Source organism: Notolabrus celidotus, chromosome 4, assembly GCF_009762535.1.
Source record: "Notolabrus celidotus isolate fNotCel1 chromosome 4, fNotCel1.pri, whole genome shotgun sequence".
Lineage (NCBI taxonomy): Eukaryota > Metazoa > Chordata > Actinopteri > Labriformes > Labridae > Notolabrus > Notolabrus celidotus.
Genome location: NC_048275.1, coordinates 10,371,842 through 10,389,453, shown reverse-complemented (window position 1 = coordinate 10,389,453; position 17,612 = coordinate 10,371,842). Strand labels below are relative to the sequence as shown.

The 17,612-nt window shown below is 39.5% G+C and overlaps 1 protein-coding gene across 1 annotated transcript; it reads right to left on the bottom strand.

Moving 5' to 3' along the window:
• Nucleotides 1–1,626: 1,626 nt before the first annotated feature.
• On the bottom strand, nt 1,627–17,328 carry sufu (suppressor of fused homolog (Drosophila)). Its single transcript, XM_034682007.1, has 12 exons — nt 16,956–17,328; nt 16,469–16,603; nt 16,044–16,180; nt 13,719–13,861; nt 12,329–12,414; nt 11,881–11,953; nt 11,314–11,470; nt 11,064–11,166; nt 7,517–7,651; nt 3,363–3,501; nt 3,203–3,271; nt 1,627–3,120 (listed from the first exon to the last, which is right to left on the bottom strand). The coding sequence occupies exons 1-12, from the start codon at nt 17,102–17,104 to the stop codon at nt 3,031–3,033; spliced, it is 1,416 nt and encodes a 471-aa protein (XP_034537898.1). The 5' UTR covers nt 17,105–17,328; the 3' UTR covers nt 1,627–3,030.
• Between the last annotated feature and the right edge of the window lie 284 nt (nt 17,329–17,612).

Here is a 17,612-nt window from a genome sequence, read left to right as displayed (position 1 = left end):
TAACTGCACAATATTGCCCTTCAGACTGTCCACATCTTTAAACAAGACTATTTCAAGCCAAGTGGCTTGTTGAATAACAACAAGGGGGCATTATTTGGTATCATCTAACCTCATGAAGTCAAATAAAAGTCTAAAAACCTACAGTTTACTTTCAATTAGATTCAGCCACACTTGATGTTATGAACATGACAATTTCCCACTTTAGGCATGAGACACGCATCTCACGGAGCCATGGAATTCTGAATGTTTGTTTATTTATTCACACAATTTTAGTTATCTTATTGCAGCTATAACAAAACAAAAGAAAAGTGTAGTAGAAAACAAATTTTATTTCAGGCCCATTAAGGGACCCCCATTCCCACATGGGCCCTAGGTAGTCAGTCCTACTTTTCCCCCCACTAGACACCCCTGACCTTGTGAGCACAATATCAAGTAGGCTGTTTCCCCCTATGAAAAACAAAACAATGACAACAGGAGTTAATGTAATGTAGTAGGGTACTTTGTTTGTTTTTACCTTTGTTGTTTTGTAGCACTTTTCGATTTGCTCTTAATTTAAAGTGCATTATAAATAACATGCATTATAATAATAATAATAATAATAACAATTCTTATTATTATTAATAAATAATAACAATTATTATTATTATTTTTGTTATTATTATCATTATTATGAGTATGATTATGATTATTGTTATTACTATTACTATTATTGTTATTATAGAGACTTATCTTGATACTTAAATAGTCCAAAGTCTAATAAACATTTCAGACTTCAATAACAAAAAATAAGCTGTGAAAAGGGCTCCAGGCATTGGTCTTCAGCCCAAAGAAGACAAATTAAATATATTTTTTTAACCACTTACTTATCCAAGGGGTTTGTGGAGCAAATCAACCAAAAATGATGCTTCCTTTCGCGCACCTTTAGCTCCATCTTCCCACAAAGATTGACCTATAAATTAGGTTATTACCAGCATTGTTAGTATTCTTTTAAATTTCAGACTACGTGGATTCCCAGAAATTGAGACTCATGACCATTATTGATGACCTACTTTTTTTTTTTTTTTTTTTACAACTGCATGTGATGATCCTTACAAAGGGGAATCCATGAGTATGAATAATATATGACTAACATAAATCAGTACTTTATTACCATATCGGCATGGGTCAAAACTAACAATAAGGTTAATTTACAGCCAGCAGATTAAATGTATTCATACACATGGCTTATACTAGATTCTATAAAGCATTGGTATATATCTATGATTAATAATGCAACTGATTACTGCTTTTAGCCTCTTTAAAACATGTGCCTATGATTCATATGGAATCATATGAACCATTTATCCTTATAAAAGTATCTCCTTATTAAGGACAATGACTGAAATATATGACAGCATGATGTTTGCATTCATTTAAACAAATAAAAAACACATTACACTCACCTCAGTTTATGGTAAACTCTAAGGAGCAGTTGTGGCTCAGCCGGTAGAACAATTTGTCCAGTAATCACAGGTTTGTTGGTTTGAGCACCTGCCCATCTAGCACCTCCTGTCCACATGTTCCAGAGTCCTTGTGCAAACTATGCAGCTCCTCACAACATACAACAACCGTCAAAGAATCTGTAACTCTGGGTTCCTTTTGCAGCTTTATTTGTGTAAATATCTACACTCTTTAATGCACTTGGGATTACAATCAGCCAGTTCAGTCAATAAGATAGTAATTACAAAAAAAAAAAATCACATAAAGGTTGACTAAACTTTACATGTCACTGAATAAAAAAGACAAACAAAGATAAGACACGTTCACATAAAGTATAAGAACACATTTGTCAGAAGACACTGTAGTAAAGGGAGTCTGCTCTCTGTTTGGTGTTAATATGGAATGACAGAATCAGAAACAATTAATGCAGCAGCCTGGATTAGAAATGATACCTCTTAACCATCGAGAAGCTGTCACACTGAGAGTGAGCAGAATATGTGGTCCTTTTCAACTCAAGGCACTGAGGAATTCTACTCCAACACATGTTCAAGCAGGTCCTACTGATAAAAGAAGAAACATCTGATTTATGTGGCCACCGGAGACAACATTTGACAGAGAGTGATATAAAGTTTTCCTTCCTTTGAATGTTTATAACGGACTTGATTTCATTTCATGACTTTGAAATGCGTGAGAAAACTGAGCAGTCACATTCAAAAATTATTACTTAAGAGAGGAGTCATGTCCTTGGCACAGCGGAGAAGAGGAGGTTACACCTGCAGCATTTTCCAGATGACTTCAAAAGCAGTTTGAATGTTTGGCTGACTCTCTCAGACAAACAGGCGGAGGGGAACAGTAATCATCCTGTCATGTCGTTATTACAAAACCATGACACATTAGTGACGCAGACAGCTCTGGCAGTAGACAGCCAACATCTAAAACTTTGGTATGACCACAAACACACAAAAGAAAAATGTCCAGCATTTGTTAATAATAAACACAGGAGCTCCAACTGAAGAAACGCACAAATAAAAAGGTAAAACTTGACTCTTCTGTCCTTTCTAAGGCCAATGGAATAAATAGAGCTATTACAGGAACCATCCAACCCAGCAACCTTTTGGGGCACTTTGCTCGGATGCATTCTCGCCTGTATTTTAGTGACATATATTTTGAACCTCAGACTTTGGCAGGCCTTACTAGAGGAATGACAACATCCTACTTTGCCCTTCAGCTAATGTGTTACCTGTAATGACTGTTCTTACAGGTCGAGCATCTGGACAGGCTGGTTTTCAGGCCGATTCGGCGTTCTCAAAAGCATTCAGGCCTTAAGAGAAATGTTGTAAACAGTTGGGCTTGTCTTAGAATGCAGTAACAGTCAGAAGTGTTTAGATCATCCCTCAGATCATTTACATAGTGAAACAGTCTCAGGCCATCCGCAGCAGGAGCAACATATCTGACAGCTCAGGGTCCAGGGAGGTCTCCTGTTCATGGTGGTCCACTCTGGAAGTGTGTCTGCAGCTGGTGGGTCATTTCTAGAGATAAGGTGTCTCTGTTTCATTGTAACGGATTATCAAACACAGAGTCTGGTAGTACAGAGATCTTCAGCTTCTTTTCCGGCCAGCTGTACTCCTTTGGTAACTTTGTCTGAATAATAAAGAGAAGTATAAAGTCAAACAGGCACGCAGGTGAACAAACTTAAAAACATTAAAATACAAGTTTTACTAACCTCCTCACGGGTGTTAAGCTCCTGTAAATCCCCGAGCATCTGCTCCACAAACTCTTCAGTCAACAATATCTAAACAGGGAGAAAAGAAGGTCAAATAAATGCATTAAATATGAAATCACCACATAAAGCTTTGACGCTATATGTGCGCCTGTGTGTTTACCTGAAGCCAGGGGCCGTGAGCTGCATATGGATGCTCTTCAGTAGCAAAAGCTCCTTCAACTCCTGTAGACACAAAGGTAATGGCTGTGTCTCCATTGATACTTTTGTAAGTGAAGTGTCTCCCGTGAAGCAGCCGGCCCCTGTAACACATTAAGTACAGTACAGTATGAACACAAGTGCATGAGAGTGTGCTTTTTAGTTGTACTAAATATAAGAGAATAGTTAGTCCTCTCATGAGCCAGTAACAGGAAACTTAAGAAGACTAAACTCAGTGCTGAAGTCTTGACACTTTTGGTGATGACTGAAGAAGGCCAGCTCTCTGATTTTACCTTTAAAAATCATGTTAATGTTAGAGACGAGGGTTGAATGTTCAGCACCAAACACAAGAGATTCATAGATTCATCCTTGAAAAGAAAAAGTATCAAACACTGAATGTTTCAGAACGTTATTCTGAAAGGGAAACCTAATGATGCACGTTGATTTATTTGACATTTGGAAGTTGTGCTAGTTTCCTTGAGTGATACTACTGGAGGAGTTTTTTTGATGTATTGCCAGTCCCAGTTATCAGTTAACCTCAGTTCAATAAGGCTCTTACTTAGTCGAGCTAAGTCTCTTCGTCTCTGATGCATCGTCGGAGGGAGTAAAAGACACGTAACGTTGGTTATGTATAGTGTTGTGTGCTGTATGTATGTGCATGTCTGAGTGAGCTTTTACATGGCGTGCCTGTCGTGCTGTAATGCAATGTGAAATCCCACACTGGGACATCGGTCTTACGCCACTGTGTGGTCCAATGTGTAAGTGCAAAAGAGGGAAGGGGAACTTGTTACGGCACTGTTGGGGAACTGCTATGTGTAAGTGGCAAAAGAAAAAAAACTACTGACAGTACATGGTGTCTTTGCAGTAAAGTCAAAGAGCAAGTTCTTCCTAAATTGCTGAAAATAGGGGCGCAGGTGGCCTAGCGGTCTAAGCGTCCCATGTATAGAGGCTATAGTCTTCGTCGCAGAGGTCGCCGGTTCGACTTCCGGCCGGTCGACCACTCACTGCATGTCTTCCCCCCACTCTCTGCTCCCTGCGTTTCCTGTCTCTCTTCAGCTGTCCTATCCAATAAAATTGCAAAATCACACCTTGTGCAGGTTTCATATTTAGGCTAAGTTTAATATTTATATAGATTTTATAGAAGCTTTTGTTGTCCTGAAGCCTCTTAGGAATTGTCTGTGTGGCAATAAAGAAGATGTTTCAGTCATAGTAGTATTTTTTAATAAATAAATCCAATAATATCAGAAATACGTAACGAGAAAATGGAAAGAGGTAGAAGGCCCATCATTTCGGGAATGGATCTCAGAACTGGGCAAGGTGGTAGCTTTTGAGAGAACATCCTACAGCCTAATGAATGAGGTAGGAAAGTATAATGATAAATGGGGAAAGTTTCTGGGGTTTCACTCACCACAGGGGAACCTTCTGGGCACCAGCTGACTGTTTTTGTTGAATGCCAGACTATATCTTGTATACATTGTACAACAAGTTGTTTGTATTTGTAAACATATAGAGACATTTTCTTTGCGGTGCGGTTGTTTGGTCTCTGAACTGAATGCAGGAGGTGTGGTGATGGCACGGTGAAAGAAAGCAGTGTGGACACTGTTGGATGGACATTGATTAAATATTTATATGTGAAGTATGAGTGGAGGGCATTTGACAGTGGTACAATGGACATCTTTTTAACTCGCCCAAAATGTCTTGTTACTACTGGTATTTTGTTATTCTCATTATTTGTGCATTATTGTTATTTCTTTTTATTGCCTGATACAGTATTTGTCTTCTCTGTTTGTTGTTTTGTCTATTTGTCTGTTTGTTTGTTTGTTTTTTTCATGCAGGTCAAACTCACACATTTTATTCTTATTTTTATTTTTTTTCACTCTTCGGCCTGGCACTATTTGGTCCTGTATGTTGTGGATATGTGCTGTTGAAAATTTAAAATCCAATAAAACATAGGTCATAGAAAAAAAACAGAAATACAGAAATACTTCTTTACCGAATTTCCCTCCCCGGGATAAATAAAGTATTTCTGTATTTCTGATATTATTGGATTTATCAAGAATTACTGCTATGACTTAAAAATCTTCTTTATTGCCACACAGACATTTCCTTAGAGGCTTCAGGACAACAAACTCAAACGATCACAGGCCAGTGACCCTTATTAGTTATCAGTGATCAGGCTGACGCAGCAGCTTCTAAAGAATAATAGAAGGATTTACTCTTTCACAATCGTTTCTCACGAAGGTCTCACTGTACACTCCCTATGTTTTAGTTCGCTACTCATACAACTAGGGATGCTCCGATCGATCAATGCCTCTCATTGCCGATCACAAAAAAACATCACCTGTAGCTCATACTTTGCAGCCTGAAGAGGACCTGTGTGTAGAGTGCCCCCTCCCCCTTTCCTTCACACTGCGCAGGCGTGCAGCGGCAAACCACAACAAACATGTCTGCTGTGTGGAACTTTTATACGGTCTGTGAGAGTGATGTAAAGTTTGCATCCTGCAACACATGCGACGAAAAAATACCTCACAGGGGAAGCACGTTAAAAAAGCCTCAACACAACCAATTTAATAAGACATTTAAAGAGCAAACACTTGGTGGAGTATGGTGAGTTTTTGAGGCTCACGGCAGTGAATGAAAAGAAGACAGCTGGAGCAGACGGTCAGACGGCAGCTAACACAGCCCACGGTGGCAACAGTCACCCGTATGAGCGTGACAGTCAGAAGGCTAAGCAAATAACCCGAAAAATAATTGAATTCATCGGGCTAGATGAGCCTCTCTCAGTGGTGGAAGACACCGGGTTCCGCCGACTGCTCTCTCACTTGGAGCCCCGCTACGTGCCACCGGGACGTAATTAATTCACAGACATAGCGCTGTAAGAGCTCCACCAGGCAGTGTAATCTCACATCAAACATCTCCCTAAAGAAGGAATCCCATTCTCTATAAGTTTCACGAGTTTCAAACATGGCATATTCAGAAAGACAAACTTGTGAGACTTAGTCTTTTTTTTATTAGACTTTCTGCACTATTTAGCCTGTTGAGAGCCTTAATGTTTCCAATCTGTTAAAGATTGTGTTACTGATAGCAGGTACGTTTTAGTGTTTTTCAGTTGTCCTTTTAATTGAATAGTTGCTACATTGTGCCTGCAACGTTTTTGTATTTTTTCTCTTGAAGAAGTAAGAAAAAACATGTTTTTTTTCTAAATTAAGGTGATTTTATGGTTCCTTTTTTCCCAGATGATGTAGCACTCACCATAACTAAATAGAAACATTTACAGAAAGTCCATGTGATCGGTATCAGTGATCGGCAGTGATCGGCACTTGTGGCTGATCGGTATAGGAATCGGCAGCATAAAACCTGATCGGAGCATCCCTAGATATGACATAAAGTAAAGTTAGTCTTGTCTCTTGCCCGTATATTTAAATGTCCTTACTTAACTTTGAAACATCGACATAAGCTGTATGACATGTTGAGGATCATTTGATTATGATTAAGCTAACAAATCATCAAATGAATGACCTTTGAGAGACTATGTTTTAATCTGGTACATAGTGACCTTTGCCCTCACAAGCTACTTCCTGTAGTTTGACACACTTCTGATTCAGGAGGCAAACAGTAAAGAAAGCCAGTCATTGCAAGTGAACTTTGTTAACCCAACAGCTCATTTACGGTAACTTCACACAGTAATAACCATTGTTGACTTCTTTTACTGGTCAGGGAACTGAAAGTGGTAGAAAACATGCAGACATATACATGAGAGTATAATATACACGTTTCAGGTGACCACTCATGTTACTTTAATCATTACTTAGAAGCCATCCTGCACACTCTGAAAAGCTCCTGGCCATGAAAATCTGGCTGACTTTTCATTTATCTATCACTTTGAAGTTGCATCAAAGTGAAAGTAGGAGGAGTAAAATCAAGCTTTGGGGCTGACTTGCCAAAAGCGCCTTTTAAACCTCTACGAATTCAGTCATCTTCATTTTTGCTCTGAAGATTTATAAAGACATTCTGCCACACCCAGCGAACACAAGTGTTTGGATTACTCTTTATCTGTCCGCCGTAGGGACATTCCTAAAGAGTGAACATGGTGTGTGGGAGAAGGAGAGTGGGTGGTACCTCAGACAGAGGGGCAGCAGTGTGCCCGACTCCTGGTTGAACTTGAGATGGACGCTCTCTAGCTGTCGTGTTCGGACCAGCTCGTGAGGAACGATGGCTGCTGAGCTCTCACTCTCCAAACTGTCTTTCCGACTCCTGAGAAACAAAGAAGAGGAGAAAAAGAGTGGAATCATTTTAGACATACTTAAAAAGTAGAGTCAGTCGCTCAGTTTTATTTATATAGTGTCAAATCATAACAAAAGTTAACAAAAGAGCAGGACCAGACTCATCATGAGTTCAGAATGATCAAGCACCTGACAGCATTTAGCAACAGTGTGAAGGAAAAACTTCCTTTTCTTAGAATTATTTGGTTGTTTTTTTTCTTTACATGGTGAGACAGCTCTAAAGAGATGTGGGGAGGGAGTGAGGGATGACTAGCAACCAACACTGACAGGACCTGGAGGACTGTAGCCTCTGTTCATGGTGTGCCTGCCCTGCCAAATGAGCCAAACCAGCACCAAGAACAACTTCTTCTGATTAAGTAGAAACCTCAGAAGAAATATCATACTCATGTTGAACAGACATCAGCTGAGACTGGAAAAGTTGACTTACTTTCTCAGAATACAAAAAGAAACATTTGGAAGAAACAGATTCATTCACAGCCCTAATCCCAGTTTTGAAGGTTATTGTAGAAATGTTCACTCCCTTAGCTTTACTGTACATTTTTAAATCTGAAGGTGTGTGTAGGATTTTAAACTGTGCTCACTACACTAAAACTTATCTGGCAAAGATATTTGAAACTGTATCTTCTTTGTGTGATCAATGTCAACATGCATCAGTACATTACACACATGTACTGGAGCTGTCCCTCTATAAATGTGTTCTGGTCTGAGGTATTTGGAACCAGTGTCACCAACTCCTTAGTAAGGAAAGTAGCTATTGGCTGTCCTAAAAGTCGCCAGAAGTCGCTAAGTGACGTCACCACTTAATTTGCATAATCGAATTGTTATAGACGCTGTAGGAGAGATGTGTAACGTTGAGAGAAAGACAAAAAGAGGTTAAAAAACACCCTAAATATGTTTATAATTCCACTTAGGAACCTACAACAAATCAAAGTAAAACATGACATTTTTCAACCAGAACATGTGCAAGATATTTCTTGTATATAATCTACATTAACAATCTAAAAGGACCAAAAAGAGACAGTAGGCGGGATCGGCCAGAGGTGTCTTCATGCATGCGTAATACATTTACAGTGTGGATGCTGAGGGGTGAACGCGTCCTGCTGGGAATGCAGGAAGGAGGGACTCACAGCAGCATCCACTGCTCGATGAGTAGAGTCAGAACGATACATGCTTTCACGTCAGTCTCCAAAAGTCTCCATTTAACACCAGAAAAAGTCACTATATTTGTCGCTAGTTGCTTTTTTGAAAAAGAGCTGCGAGAGGGGTCTGAAAACTCGCTAAATATAGCAACAAAGGCGCCAAGTTGGCAACACTGTTTGGAACATTGTCTAATGTAACTGGGGTAAGACTGGTCACTAATGCTTGTACTGGTTTGTTTGGTGTGTCTCCTTCTTTGTCTATTCTTTCTCCAGCCAAGAAGGACATGTTAGCCTGTACGACTCTGTTGGCCAGAAGGTTGATATTGTTGAATTGGAAGTCCTCTGTCCCACCAACCCATTCGAGCTGGATTAAGAGTGTGCTTTATTTGCTGAAACTCAAAAAGATGAGGCCGACCCTGAGTGGCAAAGCTCATATCTTTTAAGAAAATATGGGATCCTTTAACATCTCATGTGAACAGCTCAGCTTGCTGTATATCTTTAGATTGAGCATCACCATTGTGTGTCTTACCATGTTTAGATTATTGCTTTCATCTGTTTATTTTTAATATACTTGCTTTTTGTCTTATGTTCTCTATTTTTAGAGTTCTATGTAGTTAATCTGGAGGGAGTATGTCTCGGGTGGGGGGGTTATTTGTTGTTTTGTATTTCATATGTCGTCTGTGTGTTTCTTTGTTCCTAAAAAAAAAAAGGAAAGGAAAATGTACCAACCTCTAATTTAGGATATGATTGTTTTTCTGTGTGAAAATCAATAAACAAAGTTTAAAAAATAAATAAATAAATGAATAAATAAATCTGAAGGTGTTCACAAGGGGAATCTATGAGTCAAACCAGTGAAGGTAAGTACACATTAGTATGTAAGGCCTTGTGTACTGGTGGGTATGGTATTTGTATCAGAGCATGAATGAAAAGCAGTTCATGGAAAAGTACACATGGATTTATCTTCACAGAAGTGCAGATACAGAAATTATGGATTTCTTCAGGACACAGTCACGGCAGAAACAAGCCCTTTCTTTGGCTAATAATAACTTCTTTATGAACATATTTATCTCAAATTACATGAAAGACTGGAAAAGTATTGTGTTTTAGATCAGTGCTGGTTTAGCACAGAGGCTACGGTCATTGTTGCACTAGCTGCAGGTTCCACTTCTGGTGCGTGACATCCCTGACTCTCTCTGCCCACGTTTCCTGTCGCTCTTCCACTGTCCCTTCAATAAAGGCTACTAGCCAAAAAATTAAATCATTATAATATATAAATGTTGAGGCAGCTGTGTATATTTTGGGTCTCTCAGTGCTGTCTTGTGCTTTCCTGCACATCTGCACAGCTCCTCCACTGCCATTATTTATGTTTAGTAGTTTATTTTATTCTTAGTCAGTTTCTTTACAGTAAGAGTACTGCTGTTTTACATCCTTAGACACTCTGTACACCTGATTCTTGCACATTCAATTGCACATGACATAACAACTCAATCAATCAATCTCTCCAATCCTGACCTCCGTAACACTGACTGACTCCCACCTTTTAAATCCAAACTCAAAACTCATCTGTTTAAACTGGCTTACTCCATCGGACCACAACTCCACTGTCCATTCACTTAAAACTTTTTAAATTGTATTTTATTTACTGTTTGTTATTTAAACTCTGTTTGTTTTAATATTGTATAATGACCTTGAGTGTCAAGAAAGGCAGCTATAAATATAATGCATTATTATTATCAGTCCATGCACAATATTTATATTTGTATTTATATATATATATATATTTTTAAATGTATTACTGTTGTCTTCCTTTTTAAATTGTGTGTTCTTTGTGGCTTCATACGGGACCTTAGAATTGAAATTTCATTCCATATCATGGATATCTTGTGTTGGTATCACAATAAAAAAACCTGGAATCCTTGAATACATGGTAAAGCCAACAGTATGTAAAAGGCTGTGTGTGAAACAACCCTCATGTAAAAGAAAAGTTCAGCTCTAAAAATATATCCAGATTTCACAACTCTGTTAGCTATATCAGTGGGAGAAGCAGGAAGTTCCCCAGAAAAAGCTCCAGATTAGTGACACACCTCTGTTTTATGCTGGTAGCTATGACACTGGTGATAGCGGTTCAGATGTCAGTTTCACTGTGAGTCACTGCACATGTTGGAGGGAGTTATCCTCGTGAAAACCCTGTGCTGAGCTGAACCCGTGTTAAAGTGTGTGCTGGTGTGTGGGAGGAACACTCACTGAGGTCTCTCATGGCTCTGTCTCTGGCTGTTGATGGGTGGTAGTGCTGCCTTGCTGTTAAACTCCAGTCCTTTCCTCAGAGTCTCCCTGATCTGCTCCGTGTCTGTCAACACACAGACAAAGATCAGCGCGGAATTATCCCATCATGCACTGCTGACAGCATGAAACCAGAACTCCTCCGTGAAGATCGGTTAAGCATTCTTGGACGTGCTACGTCTTTATTTTAAGATCTACTCTGGACTTGGCGTACCTTTGTCTGAGAGCCTGCGTGGCTGTGATCCTATGCAGATGGATCGGCTGTCCTCCTCATCCTCTGGCGGTCGACTCAGATCGTCCCACACACACTTAGCGCTGACCCCACTCAGGTTGGAGCCCTCTGTCTCGATTCCCTGATCCACTCTCTCCTGCTTGGATGAGCAAGAAATGTACGCAATCATTAACACTAGCTCACAGAAAACCCACACATGTTTTACATTTTCTGATGTGAGGAGATGCTGAAACACAATTTATGAGCCAACAGGGGGTGCTAAGTGAATATTATGGAGCCTTTTTATCTATTTATATCTTTTATATGTGGAAAATCAGTTTGCCTCAGCTCATAGTTGCTTAACTCTTCAGAGTTCAGCTCAACATTTTTACCCTCTTCTCTCTTCTGAGAGGCATAAGGATTTACTGGATGATGTCTGATTGTGATAATATCAAACAAACAAGTATCTAAATATGGCTTAATATGTCTGAAGCTGTAAAATCTAGTAGCTGATGAGTTTTAGGTGCAAATAAAATATAGTTCCCAGTGCAGAACTTAATAAAGCCTTACTTGTAGGTGTGGATCAATGTCGAAAATGGTCTCCCCTCTCCTCATGTCTGTGATTAGCCAGGGGCCACCGGCTCTGTGCACAGAAAATCATCAGCATTACTCCCACACAGCGCTACACTTCAGCAAAACACACACCAGGTTAATAAAGAAATAATTAACTCTTTACTGACGGCTACACAACACATCTGTTTAACTGGAACTGGATACATTTTACACTGAAGTAGTATCACTGTGACTCTGGTCTCTGTCTCCACTCAGTCCAGGGGAAAGTAAACACTGAGTTACAGTAATGATGAAGTCATCTTTATCTGATTTTCTACCAATGGAAAGAGATCTGGTCTTTGTCTTGTTATGGTGGATTAGGGAAAAAATCTCATCAACAAATTCACACAGATACACCAATACAAGACCAACGATAACTCAAAGCAACGCCGTTTTTTATACTTACACTTTGACTCCACGCATCAGCTCCAGGATGCCCTGGCCATTCCACTGCTGGGCCGCCTGTAGCTCTTCTGTACACACACCTACGATCTAAGAGAGAAGGGTGCAGCGCGTGAGAAGGTTTGCTCTCCAATCTCACTCATGTCTGTGAATCTCTTTCCACTATTGATGCTGTTATTTGTATAAAAGACAGATAGTAATAATTCTCTTAATTCTACTGATTCAATTTGCAAATGTTAATTAAAATATGTCACTTGAATGTTGTCTGATTTTTATTGATATTAATTTGCAGAGCTCCTTTCAACATGATCTCTTCTCATGCTGGAGATACTGAGACTTTTAAACGTAAACTAAAAACATATTTATTCAGTCTGGCTTTTATTTAGGGTTTAACAATTTTATTTTATTACTTACTTTTTACCATTATATTGATTTGAATGTTGTTTTATTATTTTATTAAATTGTACTGCTTATTTTATTTTTATTTATTTATTTTGTATTCATCTACTCAGTTTTATTGATATTTTTTAGCCTTAATTTTACCTCTTATCCTTACCCTTTTTAATGTATTAAATTTTAATTCTCTATATTCCTAATATTAATTTAATGCTTTAAACTTACTTTAATTCCATATATTTTATTGTTTTTGGTAAGCATTAGTCTCTATTTTAATCTCTATTTGAAAAATTATATCACCTTCAACACCTACTACTGACATAGTACAAGAAATGCTTCCCCTCTTTTATTTATTTATTCTATTTTATTTCTATTTTAAACATTATTATTTTTATTACTTACTTATATTTATTTATTGTTATCCTTTATTTTATGTATTTACTTGTTTGTTTGTTTATGTGTATGTGTGTATGTGTGTATGTGTGTATGTATGTATGTATGTATGTATGTATGTATGTATGTATGTATGTATGTATGTATGTATGTATGTATGTAAATAATGTGTGTGTGTATATACATATATATTATGTCCTTTCTTAATGCACCTGAGGTTTTTGTGTGTGTTCTGTATTGTATTTATGCACATATATGTGAAGCTATGTGTATGAATGTTTATAAATGTGTGTCTAAAATTGTTGAAAATCAATAAAAAACAATGTTGGGGAAAAAAAATATTTTTTGTTTTTTAATATCTCTTGCCATTATTTTATTTCTGCTTCTTTCTTGTTTTCGACTGCTGTAAGGCACTTTGGGTTGCATTTGACTTCTATGAAAGATGCTATGTAAGTAAAGCTTGATTAATTGATGCTGGTCCATGTTTTGTCTAAATCATCAATTCAAATTCAAAATACTCTTAAGTGGTTAAAGAAGCGAAATGTCCCAAACGTGCTTGCTCAGAAATAACAAACACCACATGAATATTCCACAGTTGGACTCACCTGGAGGAAGCTCACTGTGCCAAACGGCGTCTGAATCGGTATCATCTGTGGGTCCTCTGTGAGCAACATATGCTGGATGCGGGATTCACTGTTGTCCAGTGGACTGTGCCACGACACATGGTCACCACTACAAAATGTATTTTCTGTACCAGAGAACAGAAAGGACACATTTATTTTTAAGTATTACAGAATATGCCAAGAATTTTGTTTGTCACGAGTGTTCGTCTGCAGAGGGCATTTCCATCCACCAGAGGAAGGCAGCCTCTCTTTCCATTGTTCTGTCAGAGCAGAAATTCTGAAGCAAAGTTGCATCAACAGGAAAAGAGGGGGAACAATCCACCAGACTGAGTAAGAGAGAGAAAAGAGAGACCGAATTGTGACATGAGAAACATTAATACTACATTTCCATTTAAGGAATGTGTCTGCTTGGGAGGTAACATGTACTGAATCCAGATTTGCTGTAGGAGAAAAGCGAGGGGGGGGGGGAGATGGCCAAGAATCAGCATCGACTCCGCTCAGGAGCCCAGCCCACCCACGCGCAAATTGACCCCAGCTGGATAGCAGAGAAGGGCTGGTTAGTGAGGAGGGGAGAGCAGCCTTCTTCTCTTTCCTCATGGCTTTTAAATACCTCCTCCCTTCCCAACCACCCTTTCTTATGCACTCTGCACACATGGCTGAATGATTTAAAAGACCGAGCACCGGAGAGAATATACCCACAGAGCAAACAGTACCACATTACAGCAATGCTCTTGTTTACCATTTTAAAAGAGTGTTTTCACTGCAAAGGGTAAGAAAGGGGAAATTAGACTTCCTGTCAATACCCAGAGCTCCAACAAGCACAAACAATGTACGCTTAACTGAAAACTGCTGCCTGAAGCAACTCCTCTATCTCACATGTATAAATAGATGACTGCAATATCAAGCCACCTTTAGAAAGAACACATTATTCACTTTTAGAAAGAGGCAGCATGGCGAATGCAGCCAACAGGGAGCTGTTCAATCAAAGCCCAGGAGGATAAATCAGGAACTGAACTACTAACACACTGGGACTGAATGCAAACAAAACATGGACTTTTTAATAAAAGTTTCTCAAACAATCGGTTCCTCTTTGGTTTGTCCGCAATATCATAAATTACATTTTCAATGTCTCAGTCAGACCAACAAAAAAACTTAACTACAAATAACACCCAACCTTCATGAAGACCAGTTTCCTGTATCGCACTGATAGCAAATAAAATTATACTTCAATTATATTTTAAAAAATCTGAAATAGTTTCTGATTGAAGAAGATAACTTATATCTAAATAGCTCCCTTATCACTAATCCCCTTCTCTCAATATTATCATCAAAAATTGCTTCATCCTGTGGCTACCAATCTAATATACAGAGGCTATAGCTAGTTTCAGTGCTCCGGGTTCGACTCCCGGCGTCTACCATTTGCAGCATGTCTTCCCCAAGCGGCAACCTCCGGTCTAAAAACCAAAAACCGGTCCAATTCAGAAATGCTAAAACTGCAGTTCATCGAGGATCCGCTTGAGGCAGGCTCCGGAAGTACCGGAAACCACATACACACCAATTCAAAAAAGATGATCTTTACAGCAGAAATAAACATGTTTACAGCCAGGTACAAAAGACGAGTGTAGTCTGGATAGCTCATTTCTCGATCGGCACACACTGTACAGGGGAGTGATTTTTTTTCTAACGCAGCAATTTCAAAGATATTGAGATTACGAGTCTTCCAATGAGAGGCACAGCTAACTTGATTGACAGGCAGGAACACTGTAGCTGTTGGCTAGGAGACTCAAAGCCCGCCTCTTTACGTCACAATCGCTCGACAGCAGCAATATGGCTGCCACCAACAATTTGCCTCAAAACAGCGCTTCAGAAACAGATGGGTGACGTCACGGATACTACGTCCATATTCTATACAGTCTATGGTCTTCCCCCTCTCTCTACTCCCCACATTTCCTGTCTCTCTCCAGCTTTCCTATCCAATAAAGCCAAACATGCCCCAAAACATCACTTAAATAGATGATCAACCTAATTCACATTTCTTTACAACAGATTGTGGGGCACTGGTGGCCTAGTGGTCTAAGCGCCCCACATACAGAGGCTATAGTCCCTGTCACAGAGATCGCAGGTTCGATTCCAGCCTCAACCATTTACTGCATGTCCTCCCCCTCTCTCTACTCCCCACATTTCCTGTCTCTCTTCAGCTGTCCTATCCATAAAGGCAAAAAATGCCCCAAAAATATAACTTTAAACTGTGCAGATTACTCCATTCAGAGAGGAAAAACAGAAATACTAATTAGTCCCAACTCTTACCTGACTGGAACACATAGCGAGCCAAGCCTTGCATGAGCTCAGCCGGCCAGGTCGGTGGTGCCGTCTCCCCAACCTCTCTTTTAAGTCTAAAGGTGAGCTCAAAGCCAAACCCACTGGGTCCATCCGCCCCTGTGAATCTAACACACAGACACATACAGTCAGAAATCAGGTGAACAGAGCATCAGCTGGATGTCATTTGTAATACACATGAGGGATGTGAGAATGAGCGCTTATCAAAATAAACAGGAGGGAGTAAACTAACAGAGGAGTCGGTAGGTGGTCTACTCTTTGTTAAGCGAATATGTTGCATACCTAAAGGGCTTTTGGTGGTTTAAATAACCCCCTGTTGTTGTTGTTGTTGTATTTAAAATGTAGTCAATGAAAAACATATTATATGGTTCATATAGCTGTTACATTGTACTTACTCATGAACTCTATTATCCCCATATAAATCACTCAGTCCAAAGCTGACATAGTGCCAATGCTCCTGGACGTCCTGAGCTGGACAGCCAGAACTCCTGTACATGCTGATGTAGTCTAACGGGTCTGGTCCACCTAACCTGAAGGATACATGAAATAAAAACATGCACAATGTCAAAAAACACTGAACTTTGTTTACTCCCATCACACCCATGCAGGACTGATAGCTTAGCTTGGAGGTCTGGACTTATATACAGCAGCACAACACATTACAGTGTATGAGGAAGACATTATTAGAAGTATATCACTGTTAGTTATGCTTTAATAGTTGATACTGAGTCCTCAAAAGTCCCATAAGACATTACAAGAGCTAGTTACACTCTGTATGAAGTTAGCTAAACTGTTAGCTAACATCACTTCACAAACTTAGTCAACACAAGTTCAGTGCATGCAGATGTGTCAGACCCACAATAGAAACATGGGGCAACCTACCAGTATTTCACAATGGCTGTGACTTGAAGCGGGTTGGCCTGTTCGGGGTAAAGTCGCCGGCATTCCCCGTAGATAGCCTGCAGTCCAGGGGGAAACAGCGGCACCAGCCCGTGGGCTGGAGCTCCACTGGTAGGCCGCACCTCATCCATGCGAAGCAGGCCTCGAACAAACCCGGTTATTGTGTCAAAGACAACGGCTGTGAAGTTGTCTTCTTCTGTTCACACACAGTTGAACAAAAAAGGTGAAACTCTTATATCATAAAAGTTTTCCTATGGTCCTCCTGAGTGAAGAAATAGAGGTTTTTAAACCCAGTTCGTTGTGCTACACTCAGCAGGGACATAGCCTGTTGCGCATCCCTCTGCAGGAAAAAAAACGGCCTTCCGATTGGTTGGATAGCGTGATGACGTCAGTGATTGACAGCTATCAGTGCCCAATGAGGGACAAGATTTCTGGTAAGTAGGGATTTCTATTGGCTGATACTCTGTCTGTTAAAAAGTAAGGAGACTAAAAGTTTTCAAGGGCCAAATGGTGAATATTTGGGAATGTCTCCTCCAAGAAAGGTAAGAAGTGGATGAAGAATTAATCAGAATATGTATTAAAGGGAAAATAGCAATATTAAAATTCAAACATGTCTAATTTCAGTCCTGAATACAACTG